The sequence below is a fragment of the Oryx dammah genome, unplaced genomic scaffold, assembly GCF_014754425.2.
Source record: "Oryx dammah isolate SB20612 unplaced genomic scaffold, SCBI_Odam_1.1 HiC_scaffold_21, whole genome shotgun sequence".
In the NCBI taxonomy this organism is placed as follows: Eukaryota; Metazoa; Chordata; class Mammalia; order Artiodactyla; family Bovidae; genus Oryx; species Oryx dammah.
The window spans coordinates 52,954,916-52,978,459 of record NW_024070205.1 but is presented as its reverse complement, the minus strand read 5'-3'; the positions used below and the strand labels follow the sequence as shown (position 1 = coordinate 52,978,459).

The window sequence follows — 23,544 nt, the reverse complement described above, 5'->3', positions numbered from 1 at the left end:
AAAAATATAAAAATAATATTATACATTATTTTAAAATAATAATTTTAAAAATTGTAAACAATTTTTTACATCTGTAAAAAATACAGGGGATATTTTTCTCTTTTATTCATTCTGTATCTTTAAGGTCCAGTAGTGGCATATGCTAGCTACTCATAAAATACTGGTTGAATGAATGTATGACTTTCATAAAGTATATTCCTAGATCCTATAACCCTTTGAAGTTATCTCTTTCTGGTATTTAGCTGCTTATTTATTGTGTGTTCCTCCCACCTGGTAAGGGCAGCATCTTGTCTGCCTTACTCATTTCTGTATCTCTGTAGTCTACAGAAGTTCTTGGCATATACAGAAGTGGAGTTGGTAAGTCTGTGGTAAATGAATGGATAAGACAGTATATTCAATTTTCAAAGATCTTAAAATCTAGAGTGGAGAGAAACATGGCTGTAACGAAGAATAAGCAAGAGGCTGAAATCTCCGGAGAAATTGAGATTAGGATGGGCAAGTCTCAACCATTAAGCCAGGAGTACTGAGGTTAGACATGTACTTTGAGATGAAATTCTCTTACCATTCCCAAGTGAGGGGGTCTGGTGGGTCCAGTGCAGAATCTAAAGAATTTAGCACATGGCAAAGAAGTTCTACTGGATATTCAGAAGATTAAAAGCGATCAGTAAACACTTGTTGACTAATTGCTTGTCACATCTCTGGAAATAATCAGATTTAGGACAGAGACCAGGTCCACCTCTTTGATAGGTATTCGTACTACTGAACCACATTTCCCAGCATGCATCAGATTGAGGGAGGTAAAGTTTTTTTAAATGGACTACAACTCCCGGCATGCCGAGTCCTGCCGGAGCGGACTACACGCCCCGACAAACCAGGGCAAAGACTATCAGGAGGCGGGGCGGGGCGGGGCTGGTCGGGTCACTTGAACCGGTTTGACGGAAGAAGCGGCGCGGCAGCGGTGGCTGCGGTGGCGGCGGCGGAGGAGGATGGAGGCGGTGGTGTTCGTCTTCTCTCTTCTCGACTGCTGCGCGCTCATCTTCCTTTCTGTGTACTTCGTATCCTTGCCTGAGACGGGCGGAGGCCGGCCTGGGGCCCTCCGTCCGAGGGACCGGGCTGGGGCTGGGCCCGTGTGGGGGTCAGGGCAGGGTCGAGGGGACGAGGGAGGTGGCTGGCGTCGAGCGCGGGTACTCTGAGTGCTGGCACGGCTGCAGGCGAGCCCGGGCTGGAGGAGGGCCCCGCAGGCCCAACCCCGCCCCTCACCTGGGGGTCCGAGCGGGTCTTACTCTCGAAGCGCCCGGGCCCGGCCTGCCCGCCGCTTCTGCCCCCCGCGACGCCCGGACCCGCTCTGCCATGCGCCAACACTGGCACTTGGCTTTTCCTTGTGGCCCTCGGGGGAGAGGGTCGCGGTTTACTTCTTTTTTGGCCCCCGAGAGAGAAGGATCACGGTTTGTCTTGCAGCTGCCCTGGGCCCGGGCCTTTCGCCTGATGCTCGGGGTCCGGAGAGCGAGGGCCCACGTCCTGGGGGCGGTCTCTCTCGTGGACGGTCCCGCGCTGAGCCAGGCGGAGACGATTTGGCGCCTCTTGTCATTCTTTGGGCAACCCCCCCGCTGCCTGCCCCTTTGTTCTCGCGGGTGTTGGAACTTGTAGGGAATCTTTCACATCCCCAAGTTGACTCATTTCAAAAGCCAGTGAAGTTTCTTTCACGATGCGCTTTTGTAGGGAGTGCTGGGAACGGTTTGTTTTAAAAAACCAGCTACAGCTGATTATTTCGTTGCCCTTGTTGGTCGCATATCTGTAAATTTTAGTATCTGTACACGTGATTTAATTCTCCGTCGTTTCTCAACTTGTAGTTTTCTCTGTCGGTGCATGTTTAAAACTTCCGTATTTTGTATAGCCGTTCGCGCTACAGTATTCAAACTATATTTTCCAGGCATTAATGGTCGTTGAACTCTAGAAGGCATGTGGGGCTACCACTTTGCTCTTGAGGAAGCTTCTAGTCTTAGTTGTCACCCAGTGATGTAATGCACAATCAAATTTTAAGTAATTAAATGTAAACTAAGGAAAAGCATGAGAAACTCTCCATTTTATTTTTTCCCCTTGGAAATTATATGCGTCTCTTTATGGCAGAATTAAACTGTTTGTTTGCCAGAGCATTCTGGCATTAGGATGGTTGTACAGAGTATTTTTCAGTGTGGCTTTCTAATTTATTATGGACTGGCAACCTGTCGAAGTGGGATAAGGCAAAACCTGGAATGAAGACTTCTTGCTTAGGTAGTTATTTGCTATGCACATTGTTTCACCTCTCTAAGCCTCAGTTGTTGTTTTTTAAATGTGAAGTGTTTACTTATAGGTGTGTGCACTGTAGAGGTGTGCTCAGCATCTAGTAGCACAGTGTGTGCCCCATAGCCAATGCTTAGTAAATGTTGCTCTGCCTTCATGCCTCACCCCTCACTGAACAGCAGTGTTTGCTTTAACTGATGATTTCTGATGAGAACCCTGACTTTTATTAGGCTTGGGGAACTTGAAAGTGCAGCATCCCTTAGGAAGTTTTTGGTGATCTACCTCTCCCGTGGCATAAGAAACTGGAGCTTAAGTTCAGAGAAATGAAACTTGGATTTCTTTTATTGCAGTTTGGAAAACTAGTCTTGATAATTTAAAATAACCTTGTCTAGGGAATTCCCTTGGAGAAGGAAATGGCAACCCACTCCAGTATTCTTGCCTGGAGAATCCCAGAGACAGAGGAGCCTAGTGGGCTGCTGTCTGTGGGGTCGCACAGAGTCCGACACGACTGAAGCGACTTAGCAGCAGCAGCAGCAGGGAATTCCCTGGCAGTTCAGTGGTTAGAACTTAATGCTCTCACTGCTGGGGCCCTGGGTTCCATCCCTGATTCTGCAAGCCAGGCAGCATAACCAAAAAAAAAAAGCCTTGGCTTACACAAATTTATGTATATAGAAACATATTAGGTGGAGTTTTAGACTTAAACATTAAGGTACATTCCGGATGTGTTTTGATGAAATTCAGCATATTGTATTTTTGAATTTTGTACAAGCTTAATACTAGAGCCGAGAGGTAGAAAATCACCAGAGTATACATTTTGCAGGAATAAGAGTTTTCCTGGACTTTGAACCTGGAAGAAAACATGCAGAGAAGGAAAGAGGTGGATATTCAGAATTAGACAGTCGAGAGTAAAGGTGCAGAGACAGATGTGTTCATGGCATTTCTGGGTGATGGAGGAATAGGCCATCTGGAGCAAAAGGTTGATTTTTGGTGGCAGCCGAAGGTCAGGTTTGGAAAGGCTAGATTAGATTCAGTTTTGGAGGGTTTAAGGAGAAGGGCTTTCACTTTTATCCTCTAGGCAATAGTGAGCCATTGACAATTTTTGACATAAACAAAGTGGTGTGTCATGAAGATAAGTCTGTAGAGTAGGTTGGAAACAGGAAAGACTGGAAGGTAAGAAACCACTGGAGAATGGGTTCATTTGGATCTGGAGTGGGGTGCTAATTGTGGGCAGGTGAAAGGAGGGATTAATGTGAGTGGCAGAAGAAAGAAATGATTGACAGAACCTGGTAACAGTTGAATCTGAGATAATGAAACAATCCAGAAACAGCTTTCCATATTTTGAGCCTGGACAAATAATGCTTATGTCATTGAGAGAAGTAAAACAAATTGGAGGTGGAACAGTTTGGGGAGAAAGTGATGATTTTGATTTTAGCTGTGTTGAGGTAATAGAGGGGACTATCCATATGGAAATGTGTAGAATTTACTTGAGAGCATTTCTTTTTACCTATTTTATTGGACACTTTCCAACATAAAAGTAGAGTAGTGTAATAGATCCCATGTTTCTATTATTTCAGTGATTTTGAACATTTTGCCATTTCTTTCTCATTTTTCTCCCAACTATTGTGAGGAGGCTGTGGGAGCATTTTAAAGTAAATACACACATTCAGTGGGAGACTTTTCCTTTTTTGTCTGTCTGTCCCTCAGATTTTTATTTGTGTGTTCATATTTTATGTTAAGACCCATTTTTTCTGTAAGTCCAGTGTAATATATGTTTACTGTGGAAAGTTTGGTAATAGGGAAAAGTATTGGGAAAACAAACTATCTGTAATCCAACTTTCAAAGCATAAACACTGCTAACTTACGACCATGCTGAATTTATAGTTTTGTGTCCTATTTTTTTCATATCTTAGTTTTCAGATATTTTATGGATATATCATAAATAAACACTTTTTCCAATATTGGGAATTAAGGTTTATAACATTTAAACTGTTTATATGGGTCATATTTTCCATTTCTTGTAGCCACTGTTCGACACTTGAGGAATCCTGGTGGAATGTTCTGATATGGGTCACATTAGAATTGCACATAATAAGAGGATTATATTGTGAAAATAACGTCGAAAGAACAGAAATGAGAAAATTTAGGTGTCTAATAAATGAGCTTTAAGGAAAGAACTTAATGTTTTCAAATCAAATCTAAATCTGCCTTGCAACTGGAGTTGCTTTCTGAAACTTAAATAGTTATTATAAAAGAAATCTAATAATTCCTTATCTTGATCATCAGATAATTACATTGTCTGATTTAGAATGTGATTACATTAATGCTAGATCATGTTGTTCAAAATTAAACAAGGTAAGACGTTTCTTTCCTCGTTTTTTGGCCTTGAAGACAGTTCTCCATTTTCTGTACTAGAGATTATTATACATAGTCAGCATATGTGTATTTGGTATACACTGAGATGTTGGTGGAGCTCCTGTGCTTTGGAATGTTTTGGATCATGAAAGCATACCAGAAGACTTAACTTGACATTTTGTTTCTTCACTCTTTTTCCTTGTCCCCTTGTCCATTACTCAGACTAGTGAAGGTTCATTATCAGGTAATTGTTTTTGTTTTCTGTGTGCAAATCCCCTCCTTCCTGCTCAGGGGAAAGAGCTCAGTCTGTCTTTTGTTAAATGAAAGATGACCTTCTTTTGTGGCTTGATGAGAAATTGAATTAGTTGATTTGTTTTCAGACTGTTTTATCTTTAGTATATAATCAAAAATTTATATTGGCAATAAAACTATGAATTTTCCAGCTTCTCTAAGTATGAGGAAACCAGTTGGTCCTGATTCATTTTATGAGATGAGTAGGCCAAAGTTTTTTGGATATAAAAGTGCATGTAAAGGGGACTTCCCTGGCGGTCCAGTGCTTAAGACTCTGTGCTGTGCAGTGCGGCCAAAGAACAACTTCATAAAATATTTATATATACAATAAAATATTTTTATTGTATATAAAAAAATACAATGCTGAAAAAAAAAATACAATACTGAGAAACACGTTTGGCTTGACCTAAAATTCTCATGGGTCTTTTCACATCTTCAGTCCACTTGGTTCCTCTGACCCAGGAGGGAAATAGAGTTATACTTGAAAAGTTACAATTTCTGGCAAACTATATTCCTCCTGTCCTCTCCTCTCCTTTCCTTCCTTCTTCCCTTCCAATTTTCCAGAACATGGTTTAATACAATGATAGATTTAAATAAAAGATTTTGTTTATCTGGTATGCTTTCAGAGTTCTTGTTTTTCCTCAAGATATAATTGAAATATAACATTCATTAGTTTCAGGCCTCCTCATCTTTATTTTTAATTCTTTTTGAATTTAAATTTAAAATAATTAATTAAAAAAAATTAAAGTCCTCCAGTGTGCCAGGCAGGGTCTTCCCCCTTTTTAAAAAATTGAAGTATGGTTGAATAGGCCTTCTCATCTTTAGAAGAAGAATTTTTTACTGAGAGATAAATCCATCTCATATATGTATATGTGTATGTGTGTTTCATATTTCTTGCTTGGTATTTTTGGTGGATATTTTGTGGGCTTTCTTTTACAAAAATAAAAATTTAAATACAAAGAAAAGATTACCTGGGTTCTTCTATTGAGAAAGTAACTCCTTCAATTTGAAGTTAAGTAGTTTTTTTTTTTAATGTTTGTCTTTGTGAAAGTTATACTTGCACACAACTAAAGTTAGAGTATTAGAAAGCTCACAGTGAAAACAGCAGACCCTTCCTGACCCTTTAAAATCATATCTGTCTTGCTTCTGAGGGGCCACTGATTTCAACCCTTGAACTGTTAATTTTTTTCTGATACTTACATCCATATTTCTCTATGTGCTTACAATGCTATTTCTTTCTTTCTTTCTTTCTTTTTTTTTTTTACTCTACTGCATGGGTTGCAGGATCTCAGTTCCCCTACCAGGAGTTGAACCAGGCAGTGAAAGCCTAGAATCCTAACCACTAGGCTGCCAGGGGACTTCCCACTACTTTTTGATTTATCAGTTTTACACATTATCTATCGACTTCTGAGTCACTATGGTAGATTTTGTTCTTAGGTACCAGCTTCTAAACATCACTCCTGTTTTTCTATTTTTGTTTGCAGGTAAGTTCATATTTAATGTTTATATCATGATGTGCTATTATAATGTTTTTTATTGCTGAGCCTTATGGCAGACAGTGATCATATTTTTCTAATTTTTTTTTTTTGGATAGCTTGTCTTTTCAGATAACATCTTTAAAGTCTTTCAGTACTATTTCCTACATGGCTCAAACATAAAATAATCTATCAGTTGTTTTTCCAGGTGATATTTCTCCTCAAGACCTCCATCCTCTTGCTATAGTCTGGAGCGGTTGCTCTTAGACTTTTTCACAGCTTCCATCTTGGGACTTCTGGTTGGATCTCCTGATTCTTGGAAATTATGTCTTCTTTTCTCTTGGCTTACTACCTCAGTTTGCTGGAGTAGCTTCTTGAGATTCAGGACACGGGAATTAAGTTTTTTGAGACCTTGCATGTTTGAAAATGTCTAATCCTTTCCCTTGATTGACAGTTTCTCTGAGTATAGAATTCTAGGTTAGAAAAGACTTTTTCCCGAGTTTGCTTGATTAATGTCTTTTAACTTCCAGTGTTGATGAAGTTGGGAAATCTGGTACATTTTGATTTCTTGTCCTTGGGATGGGATCTCTCCCCTTTCCCCCCACCCCCATCTCCATCCTTTCCAGAAGCTTTGGAATCTTTTCTTTACCCTTGGTGTTATTTATTTATGGTAATCCTCGGTGTTTTGGAATTTTGCAGGCTTCTGAGAGGTTCCTTCAGTCTGGTAAATTTTCTTCTTTCTCCGATGATGTCTTCCCCCTCTATTTTCTCTCTTCTCTTTTAGCAACTTGGATTTGCTTGATGTTTATCTACTGGGTTGATCTGCCAATTCTTTTTTCTTATTCTTGTCCCTTTAGTTTTTTTTTTTCTACTTTCTTCTAAGATTTGCTGTTTTATCTTCTGAATTTTCTAGTTTGTATATAGTTTATGTTGAACTTTTAATTTCTAAGAGCTTTTTGTTCTCTTGGTTCATACTTGACTCTCTATCTCTCTGGGATATTGATTATAGTAGTTTTTGAAATTCCCTTCTGCTTCCTACATTATATCTGTTCTTCCTTTCTCTTTCCCCCTTATTTCATACTGAGGGCTTTCCTCAATTTCCGATATGTGGCTGTCTGGTCATACTTTATGGTAAAACACTGTAATACTCATTGGAAGCTCTTTGGGTGGTCCAGGCTATTGACTGATAGGTGGACTTCACTGAGGGTGATTGGTTTCTGCCTTTTTTGGAGGTACCTGAAATGGCAGTTTTTGTAGGTGTTTTCTCTTGTGCCATTAAGGCACTCCAGAGAAGGATCCTCCAAACTCTTGCCTGGGTGATAACAAGTCTTGAGCTAGCAATCTGAGAACAAGTCAGGGGGAGAACACATTGTTAATGAGGGAAGAGAACAGAGGCCTTGGTTGAAAGTCAGTAAACCAATATACAAGTATAATAAGGTCACGTGTCACTTCCTGAAACTTTTGTTTTAGGTTTGTGTTTATGTAAAACAAAGGGCAGCCCATAGTAAGAAGTTCAGTTTGAAAGCTACTGCTGCGTGGGTCTGATAACATGGAGGGGAGTAGTAGTAGTAACATCAGCTAACATTTATTGAGTGTTTACTTTGCATGTGGCTTATGTATGTTATTTGCTCTAATTCTCAGTAACAACCTCTTGAGGTGTAAGTATTATTATCTCCATTTTACAGATGAGGAAATCATGATTTAGAGAGGGTAGGTAACTTCCTAAAATTGCACAGCTAATAAATAGGATAGAGCATGGGTTTTACTCCAGGTTTATTTGACTCTGCAGGTTACACATACTCTGTGTATGTGTTAGTAGCTCAGTTGTGTTCCACTCTTTGAGACCCATGGACTGTAGTTCTGCTGGCTTTTCTGTCCATGGAATTCTCCAGGCAAGAACACTGGAGTTGGTTGCCATTATAGCATTATGTTAAATTGGTTACACTTTAAAAATAATTTACGTATTAAAACTGTCCTTGTTGATTGCAAATTAGGTTTAAGGCCCAGAAAATCCCTTCTTCTTTGTTTATTAAAAAAAAAAAAAGTAGCCAAGAAAAACTGAGGGAATAAATTTCCTGGTGGTCCAGTGGTTAGGACTGTGCACTTTTCACTGCGAAGGTGAGAGTTTAATCCCTGGTTGCACAACTAAGATTCCACAAGCCTCCCAGCAGTGGGCCCCCAACCCCCACCCCCAAATGTATCTAAAATCTAAATGCAGGAGACCTGGGGCCAGTGAGTCTGAGCTTCTGTTATATTGATTGCTGGGCCTCTCTGTAGTTGTGTGACGTTGGGCAAGTTACTTAATCTCTCTTGAGTTTTATTTTCCTCCTTTCTGCAAGTTGGGAGTGCCAGTTTCTGGCTCCATAAATACTAGGTGTTAACTTAAGTCTTAAAAAAAAAAAAAAAAGAAGAAACATTTTCTACTCATAGGAGAGGAAGACTATTGGTGAATTGAGAGCCTGCCACAGTAGCTCTTGATACATGAGAACTAGAATATTACACAATAAAGAGCATAGATAAGGGCATTGGGTGCTATAAAAGCAATAGTCTGGGATTCTTTTATCCTGGTCCTTTATCATATTTGTTCAACTTTGAACTGATATTGTAAGCTGTTAAAGTACCTTTTTTTTTTTTTTTCCCATAAATGTGAGATTATTTTCCCTAGGGTTCTGGAGCTTGGAAATGTATGGATAGATATTCTGACTTGAAAGGCAGCATGAATGCGGATATAAACCATCCCAAATTAGAGTAAGAGATTTTAGCACAGATATTGGAATAGAGAGTAAATGATATTCTGTTTTTTCTCTAGTTGTCATTCATACCTGCTTAGTGAATGAATCTGAACCTATGCTTAGGATAAAATGTAATTAAAGTTTAAGTGCATTATTTTTCAGCGGTGTCCTGATATATTTGCAGGGGGTAAGCAGTGATAGCAGTATGCAAATCTGGGACATCTGAGTCTAAAAATAATCTTGAAATACTAGCTTGGAAGATTTCTGTACTCCTTTGATTTAGCTTCAAGTAACATGTACATTATTTAGGAAGAACACAGCATGAGATGTGATAACTGTGTTCTTCCCTTGCAGTGGGTAATTCCAGAATTGGTTGGCCATGCTCTCGTCACTGTACTAATGCTCATTTCATTGCACTGGTTCATCTTCCTTCTCAACTTGCCTGTTGCCACCTGGAATATATATCGGTGAGTACTTTCTGTTTATTGTTTTGTTTAGAGAAAAAAATTTAAGATTTGACAGCTTTTTTTTTCTCCAATAAAACATATGCTAGTCATAAATGATAGCAGAATGCATCATTAAGTCAGCACACATTTTTATTCACTTTGGTATATTGGGCAAGTAGCAATTTGCGTGGCTCAGTCTTGTAGTAAAAACACAAATTTACATGTGTAAGTTAAAAAAATATTTAATGTTGCACTGTCTAAAGACTTGTGAGTTGTTTTTTCCTTATTTACCTTTTTTCTTTGTGAATAATCAAAAACCTGAAAATATAACATAAGGTCTTTATTTTCTATATTTGCAGTTTTAAATTATAGTACATGAAATGCTCTGAAGAAAATTTCATTTTAAATCTTGCATGTTAGATAATGGATATACATGTGGGCTACTAGGATTTGAGGGAGAATTTAAGATTTGTGGACCTCAGAGAGCCATTTCATTTCTCAGAAGCCATAATTGAGAAACCTAATGGTGAGAAACCCAAGGCTGGACTAGAAGAAGCTTGGGCGCGAGAGAAGGAAGAGGCCATGAACAGTACTAGGTTAGGACATGCCTGCGGTGCAGATGGTGCAGTGTGAGTGCCGAAGCTCAGGTGCTTAAACTCACTGATGCTCTCAAAATTGCCCAGTTTTCTTACTTGTAAAAGGAATCATTGAGGAAGATTATCATTTGTAATACTGTGTACACAGTGGTATTCCATAAATATGAAATATTATATGTTATCAGGAGCCCCATAGGCTTCACAGTATGTTAAATGCAGTGTCTTCAAGATGTTTTACGTTTGAGTCTGAGTCTGTGGGAACACTGAATTGAACTGGTCTGGTTTGGGGACTAGGTGTGTGCTTTCCATGCCCTTCATCTTCTGTACCAACTTTGTAGCCCTATTCTCCTCCCCGCAGTGCGGTCATACCTCCATCACTATAAAAAGTACAGTTCTTATTTGTCAAAACAGTATTATTTTATTTAATATTTAGATGTAAATTAAATTAAATCTAAATAAAATTTATATTTTAATTAAATCTAATCTTTTTTTTAAGAGTCATGTAAAGTTAGGCACTGCATTTGTGTCTGAAGTATCCATTTATAGTCTTCATTGAAGAAGAGTTTTATTTTACCACAGTAGCATTTATTCTAAATCATTTCTGTCTTCTTGAAATCGGTCTTTTAAGGTAAGTACCGTTTACTTACCATGCAGATTGAGAGACATCTATTGATCAGCAGGAGCGTCACATATGAGTGTTGTATTCTGGGTTTCCCAGGTTGCACTAGTGGTAAAGAATCTGCCTATGCAGAAGATGTAGGAAATGTGGGTTCTATCCCTGGGTCAGAAAAATTCCCTGGAGTAGGAAATGGCAACCCACTGTAGTATTCTTACCTGGAGTATCCCATGGATAGAGGAGTCTGGTGGGCTAGTCCATAGGGTCACAAAGAGTCGGTCATGACCGAAGTGGCTTAGGATGCATTCTGGATGTAGAATCTCTCTCTTCAGTGTCATCTGAAATGGGAATAATGTTTGACACTACTCTTCTTACAAACACGTTGTGAAGGTGAAGGGAATTGCATTAATTAATTTAGAACTTTGTAGATGAAGAAGTTTCTAAGAACTTGATCAAGTTGATTTGGTCTTTGCGGCTCCTTTCACTTGTCTCAAGGAAGATGGCTATAAATATTACTGATTCAGTAGTTTTCTACAAAAAATGAGTAAAAGGGTCTTAGTACATAAAATGGGAGAAGGCAATGGTACCCCACTCCAGTACTCTTGCCTGGAAAATCCCATGGATGGAGGAGCCTGGTGGACACGACTGAGCGAATTCACTTTCACTTTCACGCATTGGAGAAGGAAATGGCAACCCACTCCAGTATTCTGGCCTGGAGAATCCCAGGGATGGGGGAGCCTGATGGGCTGCTGTCTCGGGGGTCGCACAGAGTCAGACATGACTGAAGTGACTCAGCAGTACATAAAATATCTTTCTCTAGAATATTAGTGGATTTGTTTCAGAGGGCAGAAATTATACCAAAAATTAATAGTATTGTATCTTTCAGAGGAAAACTTAAAGTCATGACCTGTGTTGATATTATAATATCCTGTCAGTATATGGTCTGAATATAACTATGACTGATTCCTTTTTAAAGTTTGATTATTACTGGTTACTTATTTTTCAATGTTTATGCTGATGGTTTGATTTTCTTTCTAATGTGTGTACATCCTTTAATTTATCAGGTACATTATGGTGCCGAGTGGTAACATGGGAGTATTTGATCCAACAGAAATACACAACCGAGGGCAGCTGAAGTCACACATGAAAGAAGCCATGGTCAAACTCGGTTTCCACCTGCTCTGTTTCTTCATGTATCTTTACAGGTGCGTTTACAGTCCTCTTGGCATTTCCCCGGATACCATGCCTGCTTTTGATGGGTGAGATATTACTATTCTGTGAGATTTTATTTGGACATTGTAGAACTTTTGGGAGTTATGTGAATTTCTTATGACTTACATAGATTTTTTTTTTTTATGTCATGTCATTGAATCAGCATTCTGTCTGACCTGCAGTAGAGTTACTCCATGTTATTAGTTACTCCTTAGCTGTGGAGGCTGTCCACACACTTAAAACCGTCTTTGCTCTTCTTTCCCTGCCCTAGTGTCCAGGTATGAGGTCTTGCTGCCTGTTTTAAGCATTTCTAGATGTCCTCCCAGAGACTTTCCCCCTCTTGGGTCTTCTGGGAGTCAGACCACTGACAGCAGTTCTCAACAGCTTTTATCCATCCTGGGCTGCTTTTTGTTGGTGTTAGGGAACTTAGGTGTGATGGCCTTCTCTCCAAGATGCAAGTGGTCTGTTCTGATAAGATTGCATCAGTCTGCCAGTTAGATTGGAAGTAAGGATTAATATGAAGGATTAGCTGTCAGACACTGCAAGCCTTATGCTATCCTGCTTTAAAATTAAATTTATTACCTAAAGTTTTAGAGATAACGTGCCACTTCTTTCCTTACTCATTATAGACCCATAGGATAGACCAAAGAATAGAGAAAAATTGTCATGTGTGTACATGATTTGATTAAGCTTTTAAAAGGGTAGAAGTCAAGGCTTAACTTTTGTGTCCAAGCGTAATTATATCATATTTGTTTTCCTGAGGTAAATTTTAATTTTCACATGGGCATAAGACTAGTAGGAAAAAACTTGTACTGAATTAAACTCCTGTCACTCAAAACAGCCCTAATAATTAGAAATTGTACATAGATAAGAATTTCTAAAAATTGCTATTTTTTTCTGAAATAGCTTAGAAGTCAGAGCCATTTTAGCCTCTGCCTGAAAAAGCAGGCTTCCTAAAATTCTTTTGCTGTGCTGATTCCACCCACTAGCATAAATTAGGTTGAAATTAGAGTTTAGATGGTTTCCTTTTTACTATTTATTTGCTTTCCTATATTTAAAAAAATAGGACCAAAAAAGCACAGTAGTATCAGTTTCTGGTTCTCATACTCTGTCTTATTGCTAATGTGTTCAATTTTTAATCCTAGCATTAAAGATGCAAAGATCCTAGCATAAAGAATAAAAAGCAAAGAAGTTTAATATTAAGAATACAATGATACACCTATTCTCATTTTTATTACTTTTAAAGTCAAATCATATGAAGGTATCATTACCATCATATATGTTCCCTTGTCTTTGTCAGAGGCAAAAAGCAAGGTGGTTATCCTTTCTTCATCCTCCTCTCCCCTCCAGGTTTTATGCTTTTGGAGAGTAAACTAGAGTGGATGCCTCCTGAGTCTTGATAACACACGCTTCTGGAGACATCTAGGGGCAAAGCCAGTGTAGTTACACTTCCGGGTGTAAACATAGGATTAGGGAACAGTATCTTGCTTAGTAGAAAAGTCTTAGGATTTTAAAATTGACAAGACTTTCTTAGTCCTTAGCTATTGAATTTAAAGAGATGGGAAGATGGACTGAAGATTGGGGATTGGAAGAATCAGAAAGCAGTTGAGGGCAGGTTTAAGGAAGGGTCCTTTACAATGAAATAAAAGATAGTAAGTAAAGTAGCTCAGTTGTGTCCGACTCTTTGCGACCCCGTGGACTGTAGCCCGCCAGGCTCCTCTGTCCATGGAATTCCCCAGGCAAGAGTACTGGAGTGGGTTCCCATTTCCTTCTCCAGGGGATCTTCCCAACCCAGGGATTGAACCCGGGCCTCCTGCATTGCAGGCAGACGCTTTATCCTCTGAGCCACCAGGGAAGCCCAAATAAAAGATAGGCAACCTATGAAACTGGTTTGACTGAGGAGCTGCCTTCTTCACTGAATGCATCCTTTTTCTTTCTTTCCCCTTCCTTTCCCCTTCCCTTCTTAGCTTACCATTTTTAGCCATGGTGTTGTTACCTTATTCCTTGGCATTTCCCTGTAGCCCAGGAATTCAGGATGGAAGAGTAATCTCAGAAGATGTCCTTGTAACACTTTTTCTTAGCTTTTGGTTGTTGTCTTTAAAAAGTGTTTATAATTCTGAATCACCAATTTATTTATTTTTTGAATCACCAATTTCTAATGTAGGGATTTATGCTGCTCCTTCTACATCACCTGCCACTACTTGCCTGGTGTGTTGCACCATGGCACCTTGTGGACACTTGGGGTTTGTTAAATAGAATTAAAGGGAAAAAACGCCCATCTTCTTTAGAGATTGGTGGAATCTATGCCTTTGGAGTTTGTTGGGTACTAATCTGGTGGAAGCTACTACTTCCTCATGGTGTGACCTGGGGCAAGTTTCTTACCCTCTCTGTGCCTCAGTTTCTTCATCTGAAAATGAGATAATAATAGTATCTGCCTCATGGGATTATGATACAGATTAAATGAGATAATGCACATAAAGCACTTTGGTTTTTGCTGACCTCTAGTAAACTCTAAACAACACATTAAAAAAATATTAGTTACTACCATTAATTTGTGCTATGCAGTGCTTACTCTTAGTTTTGTTAAATTTGGACAACTAATCACTTTTAGCAGTAGTAATGTAAGGGTATTTCTGTGTTTTTTAGTCATTTGATCTCAGAGCAAGGCTGATTCCTGTTAAAAATGATAGTCTTACTCTTGTTAAATGTGATGGTTTTAATGGCATATTTATTGAGTGATCACCACATGTCAGACACTGTATTTGATACAAAGGAGCAGCACAGAATCCCTGTGTCAAAGTTGGGACCCTGTTGATGGCAGTATGTGGGTGTCACCTGGAAAATGAAAGTGGACAGGAGCTGAGGCATGCAGAGGTCAAGGAGCTCTGGAGGGAGGCCATGGAGCTCTGGAAGGAGGCCTGGCCACTGCCTGTGGCTGAGAGGCTGGCTTCTCAGAGGAGCTGCCAAAGCTGTCATGCAGCCTGAGAGGAATGTAGGGTGTGAGAGGAGGGGTTCCAGGAGTAGGAACAACATGTGCAGAGACTGCCATAGAGAATTAAAGTTTCTTCCCTGGATATAGCCTGTTTTTCCTCAACTATAGTCCAGCGTTGGTTTTAGGTTACACTCCCCACCCTCGCCTCTGCCCCAGGTTTCTTTCTTTGCTCCCTTCCTTCTCTCTTGAAACATGAGAGCCTCTTGGTGCCCCATTATAGATCTTCTTCCCTTTAGGTATTGCTTTATGCCCAAATGAGTGTCACCTGGTGAGCCTTAGGGATGCAGGTCTGTATAGAACAGACTCTGTAGGAACATTCCTAAGGAAACATTAGTAACATGAATTTCTTCTCTCCACAGTATGATTTTAGCTTTGATAAATGACTGAAGCTGGAGCAGCCGTGGTTGAAGTCAGCCTACACTACAGTGCACAGTTGAGGAGCCAGAGACTACTTAAATCATCCTTAGAACCGTGACCATAGCAGTATATTTTTTCCTCTTTGAACAAAAAATATTTTTGCTGTATTTTTACCATATAAAGTATTTAAAAAACATGAATTGAGTTTTTGTAGCTTTCTGGTTCTCAACTTTAGCCTGAACCCCCAACATGTGAAGGTGTCTTTCATCATCTGTATATAGAAGACAGTTATTTGTATGTAGGAAGAGGACTCATTCCAGCCTTGCATGCCAGAGTCAAGGACATGCTGTAAATGGAAAGTGTAATAGATAAGCAAGGTGGCTCTTCAGGTCAAGAGTACAAAACCATACTGTTAGTCTGGGCAAAGGAAGAAAGAAACTAAACTACCCTTTTGCCTATATTGTGGCAGCTTCCTGTATTTCACATGGTTTCCAGATTTATAGGACTGTAAGCCAAATACCTTTTCATAAGAATGTTAACATAAAAATGACATTTCAAAAAAATATATATTTCTTTGCTGAATTTGTGAAGCTTTATAAGCCATTACAAGTATAATGTAATTCCTGCCTATAGAAAGGAAAATAAGCCAAAACAAATTTTATCAAGAGCTTTCATTTAAAAGCCACTGCCTCCACAATCACCCTCAAACTCATACACTCTCACTGGCTCTTGCTGGATCCTGGTTTTGTATTCTAATTGATCTAATTATATTCCATCTCTCTGGTATGTCTTTTAATGGTTTTGGAGAGGTGATTTGGTGGAAGATGCTCATTAGATTAGATGCAGGAGTAGCTGGTCATTCAGTGTCAGTGAAATTGACCCTGCCGCCAGTCTGCTTGGTGCCTGACTCATACTTCTGTCCTGCTGCACTGAACACTTTGTCCATGTCATGGATATAGCAATATCTAAGCAAACTCGGTGCCTTGGAGTATTTGTCAATTCTTGCAGTTGTTGAGAGAAGTAACTTCTTAGGTTCTGTTTGCCAGGTGAAGTGAACCTAGCATTTTATTCTTAGTTCTCCTTTGTGTTTTAATGTCTCTAGGCGCTGGTATTTAGGCGAAACAGCTGTGTTTTATGACAGAGTCTAAAGAGATTCTTCAGTCTGTGGAGGCAGAATTGGCTAGCCAGATAAGTTGTGTGGTCACCAAATATCAAATGTTGCATGTCTTTTCAGCCTTGGACTAGGCCTTGGCTTGGCAGAAGCCAGAGAGCCACTAAGCAAAACTCCATTTATGGACAGACCCACATTTTGCGGATGATGGTATGCCCTGGCCACATGTGAAAGGAAGGGTGAAATGGTAGCAAAGTAAACTTGGTTCTTTTGTTTTGCAAGTCTCAGAATTTGCTTCTTGGAGTTATCTTGTATTTTTTTCCAGGCAAAGAGCCAAGGAGCTGTAACATAGAAGTTAGTTTGTTTGCATCTCTCTTACCTTTTCTATCTTAGGCACCTTCCTCTGTTTAAAAAAAACTGTCCCTTACTCTGGCTGTATCCCTAGCTTCCAGTGCCTCTAAATGTTCTGCTCAAGCTTTTAAAGCAGTGAAGGTGTTGGAAAACTTAGAACTGAGAGATAAATAAGCTACTTCAGGAAGCTCAAAGGTAGTAGAGGACTGTTGAACAAAATGTTTTACCTTCTCATTCAAATATTCTTTTTTAAAAAATGCCAATATTCACAATGTTGTGTTAGTTTCATATCTATACCATAGTGATTCAATTTTTATTTTATTCCATTATAGTTTATTACAAGGTATTGAATATATCAAGTATTCCCAGTAACCAAAATAGAAGTCCATGTAGTTGAGAGCATCTGGCTGTCAGTTTGCATGTCGTTGGGCACAGAGCAGAGGCTGAGCAGATCAGAAAGTTGCCTTGTTTATAAGACAGGAGCTCTTCTGAAACATTAACTGTGGTTAAAAGCAAAACCACCTTTCTTCTATTGCTTGTCTATATCAAAGCCAGGAAAGAGGGTGACTCTAGTTTTTTGTTTTTTAGGGGCTCTTCTGCAAATGATGAAAAGAGGAAAAGAGCAGTGACTTTTAAGAGCTGTGGTTAAGATGCTAAAGATTAATTTTCTATGCTTTTATCTGATTGGAGAGTTGCAGAGGCCCTTAGAAATCCTTTGGTCTAACTTCATCTTAGAGGTAGAGAGCAGAGCCCTGGGGACTGCACCTGGAATCCTGCTGGTTAGTCTAGTGTTCTCTCTCGCATATCATTCCTCTTCCCTGTCTGTCTGTGAAGATAGTACCCAGGGCCCAGCCAGTGAAGGCTGCAGTGGCGTGCTCCTGGGTGCAAAATACTTTTATCTGTGTGTCCTGTCCTTTTCCTTCCCTCCCTTCAGTGGTAGCAGGTGCCCTTACTGATCTTGGGACTCTCAGCTAAGAGAGCTGAGGAAGAAAGATCTAAGGTACAGCTTGGTTTTTCAAAGCCTGACAGCCACCTTGTCATGCCCCACATGACAAAGGAATAATACTGTCCAAATCTGCTTCCCCACATCTGAACTTTGAGAGATAAGAAAGCTCCCCAATGGAACTTTTTCTTCTGTGGCTCTCACCACTTTCTCTCTGGTATTATGGTCATTTATATGCAATTCATCTCTCCTACTAGACTGTACACTCCTGGAGGGTAGAGTATATTCTTATTTATGTTTGTATCTTCTTTCTGTTGCTCCTGGCACCTAATACAGTGCCTTGCACACAGAAACAATGACTGTTGAATGAACGAATAAATCTGACATAGAAGAAGGGGGATGGACTAAGGAAGTAGACAGTTCTGGGTTCAGATTTTCAAGCCCTGCATCTTCCAGTTAAAGTTATTAACCTTCTCAAGCCTCAGTTTCTTCATATGCAAATTAAAGATGATACTACTTACAAGAAAAAAAACAAAGAAGTAAATCTGATTGTGTTGTTCTATTGCTCTTTCAGCTTGAAGTCTTAACTGATGTCCTTTACGTCAGAGAAGTCAGAAGTAATGGAGCAACATAATCAAAGTCTACCGTCTGTTTTCGAGGCAGTGACATTATGGAATGTTCTAAGACATGCTAGGTTAGGAAAGGAAACAGCTGTATTTGGTGCACTTGAGACTTGTGAACTTTACTCACAAGTAATATTTTGTCAGTAATTGTGATAATTATGTACTAGGTATAATTATTCTCAAATGTAAATAAAATTGTTCTAATATATGGAAACAGGCAGCAAGACAGAGAAGGGAAATCTGAAATTCTATGCTTTTTATCTAGATTGGTGCCACCTGAATGTATGTACTTAGGCCAACTTTACTATTTTGAAATGTAGTGTAACAAAACTTGAAATATTCTTGGGGTAGTGACGCTACAGTGGTAAGGTCATTCAGAGAATGGGCTGTTGTGCCTTTGTGAGAACTTGTCAGTGAAGCCTTTTGGTTTTAAGCCATATTTACCATGAAAATTCTAAGACAGTAGTCAAACTGTTTTGTTCTAAATATAGTCTGAGGACTGAGGGGCATTCAAAGCCTTAGGGATTAGCATTGTGAACTTCAGTAACCACAGTAATAATTACCTTTAGGACATAGATGTTAAAGGGATTGATCACCAAGTTGGTACTGAGCTCAAATTCTCTTCAGAATAAATTCTTTGATAAAAGCTGTTTTTGCTTTCAATTGCATCCCTCTGAAGCTGGGTGAGGAAGAGTGAGTGGGTGGGCAGTCCACATCAGCTAGCTGAGAGTTTCAGAGGTTTGACTGTGTCTTCCCTGCTGTGTATTTGTCATTTACGGAGCAATCTTGGTTTCATCTGTATTAGTTCCCATTCAACATTAATGCCTAGTCAAGAAGTGAGTCAGCTTAACAAAAACTGAATTTGCTGTTCTCCAGCAGAGCACCTTGTGTGTAGAGGTTGAGAGGACTAGTAAGGTGCCAAGTTACACCCTACTACATCATCTCTCTCCAGCCATCTCTCGTATTCTTGGTTCACTTTTAAACACCCTGTGTTTTATCAGTCCCCACTTTGTTACTGACCCAGGGGACGTAGTTAATCTTAAATACGATATTTTAAGTACCATATACTCTCAGGGTAAGAGACTGGCACTTGAACAAGGAAGGAGCTTGCATCTTTCGTGTGTTTTCACAGCTCAGTTCATTCAAATTGATAAGTGTGAAGGAGAGGATGTAACAGGAAATCAAGTTCTAGAGTCTGATCTTATCACTTGATCTATCAGCAGCCTATTTCACCTATTTTGAAGCCAGTACCAGACATTACATATATACGGTTCTTAAAACATACACATACAGTCCCAATATCATACATAAGTTGGTAACTACTAGTACTAAGTAGCCAATTGGTGCTCCGATTTGCCCCACTGGCTCAAGTTTTACAATTTGTTCACATCAGGATCCACCAAAGATCTGTACATTTCACTTGATTAGTCTCTCTTAAGGCTCTTAATCTACTAAATTCCCTTTTTTCCTTTGCAATTTGTTGAAGAAATGTGTAGAACTTGTAGTATTCTGGCTTTTGCTGACTGCATCCTCTGCCATAAACTCTTAAAAAAAAAAATCCTTTGTAATTTTACTGTGTACATTCTCACCCGTCACAATGCTGTTTGATAAGATCCTGTTAGATCCTTTCTTAGGTAAGGGAACTAACTTAAGTACTTGCCTAAAGTGACATGCAAGTTACAGGATTTGTATTCAGGTCTGATGATTCCAAAACCACTACTTCTAACCACTACTTTATAAAGTAATTGAGATACTCTTATTTACTGTGGAGGTTTTCTTCTATAAAACTTCATGAGCCTGTTTTATTAATTATATGGAGAAATATCTAGAATTTCAAAGGTGTCAGTTTCTTCTATGAACTACAGTTAATTAGAATCAGTCAAGTGTGCCCTTAATTGTTGTACCTATCTTTGACAAGTTTTAAGTCAATTTTTAATCCAGGGTTAAGTGGCCATCTACAGACCAAGTAAGGTTTGTATGACATAGTAGCTAAAAGCATAAGCTCGGGGGCACCTGGCTTTGAACCCCAGCTCCTTCATACCAGTTAATTTATTTACACCTACTTCCCTCATTTGTAAAATGGAAATTAGTATTTGCCCCAGGAGGCTACCTTGAGAATGAGAATTAAATGAGAATGAAATGAGTGGGTCATCCACAGTGACTGGCCTAAAGCAAGCACCAAATGCATTAGCCCAAAGGAATACCTGTTCTGTAATCGTGTTACTTAACCAACTAGTGTACAGCTTTGTGGTTGAGTGTCTGACTCTTTGCAACCCCATGGACTACACCTATACAGTTTCGGGAATTCTCCAAGCAGTTTTACTGGAGTAGGTAGCTGTTCCCTTCTCCATGGGACCTTCTCAACCCAGGAGCTGAGGGGGTCTCCTGCATTGCAGGTGGATGAGCTACCAGGGAAGCTTAGGCGCTGTGGTTGGCCCCTCTCAATACCATTCTTGCTCCTACTTTTAATTCTTGGTCTCAATGCTAAAGTAATGTAGCACAGTCCTAGTTTTCAAAAACCACCAGTAAGTGCCAGCTGACAACATACAGTTACCTCATATGTTAACAAATCTGACTCATGATCTGAAGATGGCTTAGAAATCTAAGTTAAAAAAGCCTTCAGTTGAGTCCCACGTGCACCTGGATTTAGGAGTTAAAATCACAGGTTTGGGAATCAAAATGAGTTTGAAAATCCCAATGCTACCACCTATTAACTGTATTAGTTTTCTTAAGCCTGAGTTTATCACTGAAAAAAAAGTGAGGAATACTTGCTTACAGACAAGTTTAAATAATGTATATAAAGTACCTGGTATCCGATAAGCACTCCAATTATATACACAAACATTAGGAGAAAGTATACAAAGGAAAAGGAAATTAAAACTAAACCAGTTGATTTATCAATCAGTTCTTTCTGGACAAGGAAACAAAATCTTACTGAAAATGTCTTCATCTGGATCCATTAACAGGGGAAAAAGAACCCATTTAAACATAGTGTGAAAGAACTTAGAACAAATTTTTCATTGATAATAAAATCAAGACCCCTCTTCTGGATTCACAGGCTGAAAACTGGTATTTTTCCATTTGGGGGATGAGGGAAGGTTAGTAGTTGGAAACTATTTGGTACACAACTCCCAATTCAATATGTAGCTGCATTTTAATATATTAAAAAGGAAATGAAGCCACACAGGACTTAAATGAAGAACATTAATATGTTTATTTGAATTGTAGATACAGTCTATCACGATGGCTACCTATATCTTAAATAAGATGTTTTCCCTGAGGCTATAAAAAGAAAAAAGGCTTGGACTCATTACATCCACTTAATACAGTGACCAAAGAAGCCGCTATCTTCACGTCAGAAAAGGAAATGCTCATGGTTGGCACACTCATCAAGTCTGAGGGAGAAGAGCCCATTGCCATAAAGCCAGTGGCAGGCACCTAGAATTGTTGGAAGTACTGACTGACCACTCCACTATTCCTGCTTAGCAAATCCCATGGACAGAAGAACCGGGGGGACTGCAGTCCATGGGATTGCAAAAGAGCCGAATATGACTCAGCATGAGTATGAGTGACAGGGTGATGGGGTAATTTTGTTTGTTGAATGTTTATAGGTTTGTCTTTCTGGAAAAAATGTCAAGGCATGAAATGATGTAACTACAGACCAACTTTTCTCTTGCTTAAGTGGAAGAGAACTGTTTTTAAAATACAACTCTCTATTGTCAGATTTATTAAGGTTGCGAAGTTTTCTATACCTGCTGGGATCTGGCATGAAGCTTTAAACAGAGGGATAATCTGACTAAGCTAAATCTGCCAAGTGTAGCTGTATATTTAAAGACTCAAGTAGAAAAAGTTCCTCTTGCCTGCTGATCAGAGCAAGTGGCAACCATACCTTCGAAGAGGGGAGCAGTGTGTGGAAGCACTACTCTCTCTGCCTCACCAGTGGATCTGCTATCCTAAGCTGACTCTCCACTTACTACCTGCCAAATACAGATTTTCCACATGTGAAGTTCCTTCTACTGTGCACAATGTCATCCTTAGCAGTAAAAATCATAAAGCCTACTTCTGTAGTAATTCACTGATGGGCAATTGGTTTTCATCTTCATAAATACAAGTGTACTACATAGCTTTGTATATACTGAATGTGTTCTCCAAGGAGATCTTTAAAGAACTATGTATTTGTTATGAAATAAGTTTTAATTTCAAATTGGAAATGTATTTTCGTCCCTTGTCAACATTTCCACTGCCTAACTGCACAATTTCAGATGTAGTAGTATTTTTGAAACTTTTCCGGTCCTGTGGCTACTGCTGGGTCTTCCAGACTTGCGGACATATTGAATGCAACACCTTGATGGCATCATCCTTTAGGGATTCCACTGCATCCACTAGCTTTATTAACAGCAGTGCTTCCTAAGGCCCACTTGACTTCGCTGCACAAAATGTCTGACTGGGTGACTGACCACACCATTGTAGCAATCCAGTTCATTAACATCTTTTTGGTATAGTTCTTCTGTGTGTTCTTTCCATCTCTCCAGCATCCACTAGGTCTCCACCATTTCTGTCCTTTATTGTGCTCTCTTTGGGTAAAATGTTCCTTTAGTATCTCCCAATGTTCCTGAAGAGATCTCTACCCCTTTCTGTTGTTTTCTTCTAGTTTTATACACCTTTTCATTGAAGAAGGCCTTGTCTCTGTGCTGTTCTTCGGAACTCTGTGTTTAGTTGGATATGCCTTTCCCTCTCTCCCTTGCTTTTTGCTTCTCTCCTTTGTCGAGTTCTTTGTAAGGCCTCCTCAGATGACCACTGTGTCTGCTCTTTTCTTTGGGATGGCTTTATTTGCTGCCTCCTGTACAATATTATGGGCCTCCGCCCGTAGTTCTTCAGGTGCAGTTAATTAGATCTAATCTCTTGAATCTACCTGTTACTTCCACTGTGAGAGCTGGACTGTAAAGAAGTGAAGTTTAAGTCACTCAGTCGTGTCCAACTCTGTGACCCCATGGACTATATACAGTCCATGGAATTCTCCAGGCCAGAATACTGGGGTCGGCAGCCTTTCCCTTCCCCAGGGGATCTTCCCAACCCAGGGATCGAACCCAGGTCAAGGCAGACTGCCAACGAATTGATGGCTTTGAAGTGTGGCGCTGGAGAAGAATCCTGAATGTCCCTTGGACAG

At 39.5% G+C, this 23,544-nt stretch overlaps 1 protein-coding gene and 1 long non-coding RNA gene across 4 annotated transcripts; one reads left to right on the top strand and one right to left on the bottom strand.

Moving 5' to 3' along the window:
• Window positions 1-889: 889 nt before the first annotated feature.
• Window positions 890-19,023, top strand: CNIH4 (cornichon family AMPA receptor auxiliary protein 4). 3 transcript variants are annotated; one of them, XM_040263702.1, is made up of 6 exons: window positions 890-1,055; window positions 4,564-4,632; window positions 9,485-9,597; window positions 11,853-11,993; window positions 15,352-15,606; window positions 18,329-19,023. In XM_040263702.1, exons 1-5 carry the CDS (start codon window positions 987-989, stop codon window positions 15,377-15,379), a joined length of 420 nt encoding a protein of 139 aa, XP_040119636.1. In that variant the 5' UTR covers window positions 890-986; the 3' UTR covers window positions 15,380-15,606; window positions 18,329-19,023. The 3 variants fall into 3 exon arrangements, with proteins under 3 accessions (XP_040119636.1, XP_040119635.1, XP_040119637.1); XM_040263701.1 differs by having other exon boundaries at window positions 15,352-17,590; XM_040263703.1 differs by lacking the exons at window positions 890-1,055; window positions 4,564-4,632 and adding an exon at window positions 4,701-9,146 and having other exon boundaries at window positions 15,352-17,590.
• LOC120880372 lies at window positions 7,424-23,005 on the bottom strand. The gene is made up of 3 exons (XR_005725021.1): window positions 22,917-23,005; window positions 9,831-9,833; window positions 7,424-7,433 (listed from the first exon to the last, which is right to left on the bottom strand). It is a non-coding gene; the product is annotated as an uncharacterized LOC120880372 (long non-coding RNA).
• Between the last annotated feature and the right edge of the window lie 539 nt (window positions 23,006-23,544).

Excerpts from the sequence above, each read along its gene's own strand:
- CNIH4 (XM_040263702.1), top strand. The coding sequence starts at position 987 with ATGGAGGCGGTGGTGTTCGTCTTCTCTCTTCTCGACTGCTGCGCGCTC. Across the intron at positions 4,633-9,484 it reads GTTGTTCAAAATTAAACAAG|TGGGTAATTCCAGAATTGGT; the intron begins GTAAGACGTTTC and ends CTTCCCTTGCAG. Across the intron at positions 9,598-11,852 it reads GCCACCTGGAATATATATCG|GTACATTATGGTGCCGAGTG; the intron begins GTGAGTACTTTC and ends TTAATTTATCAG.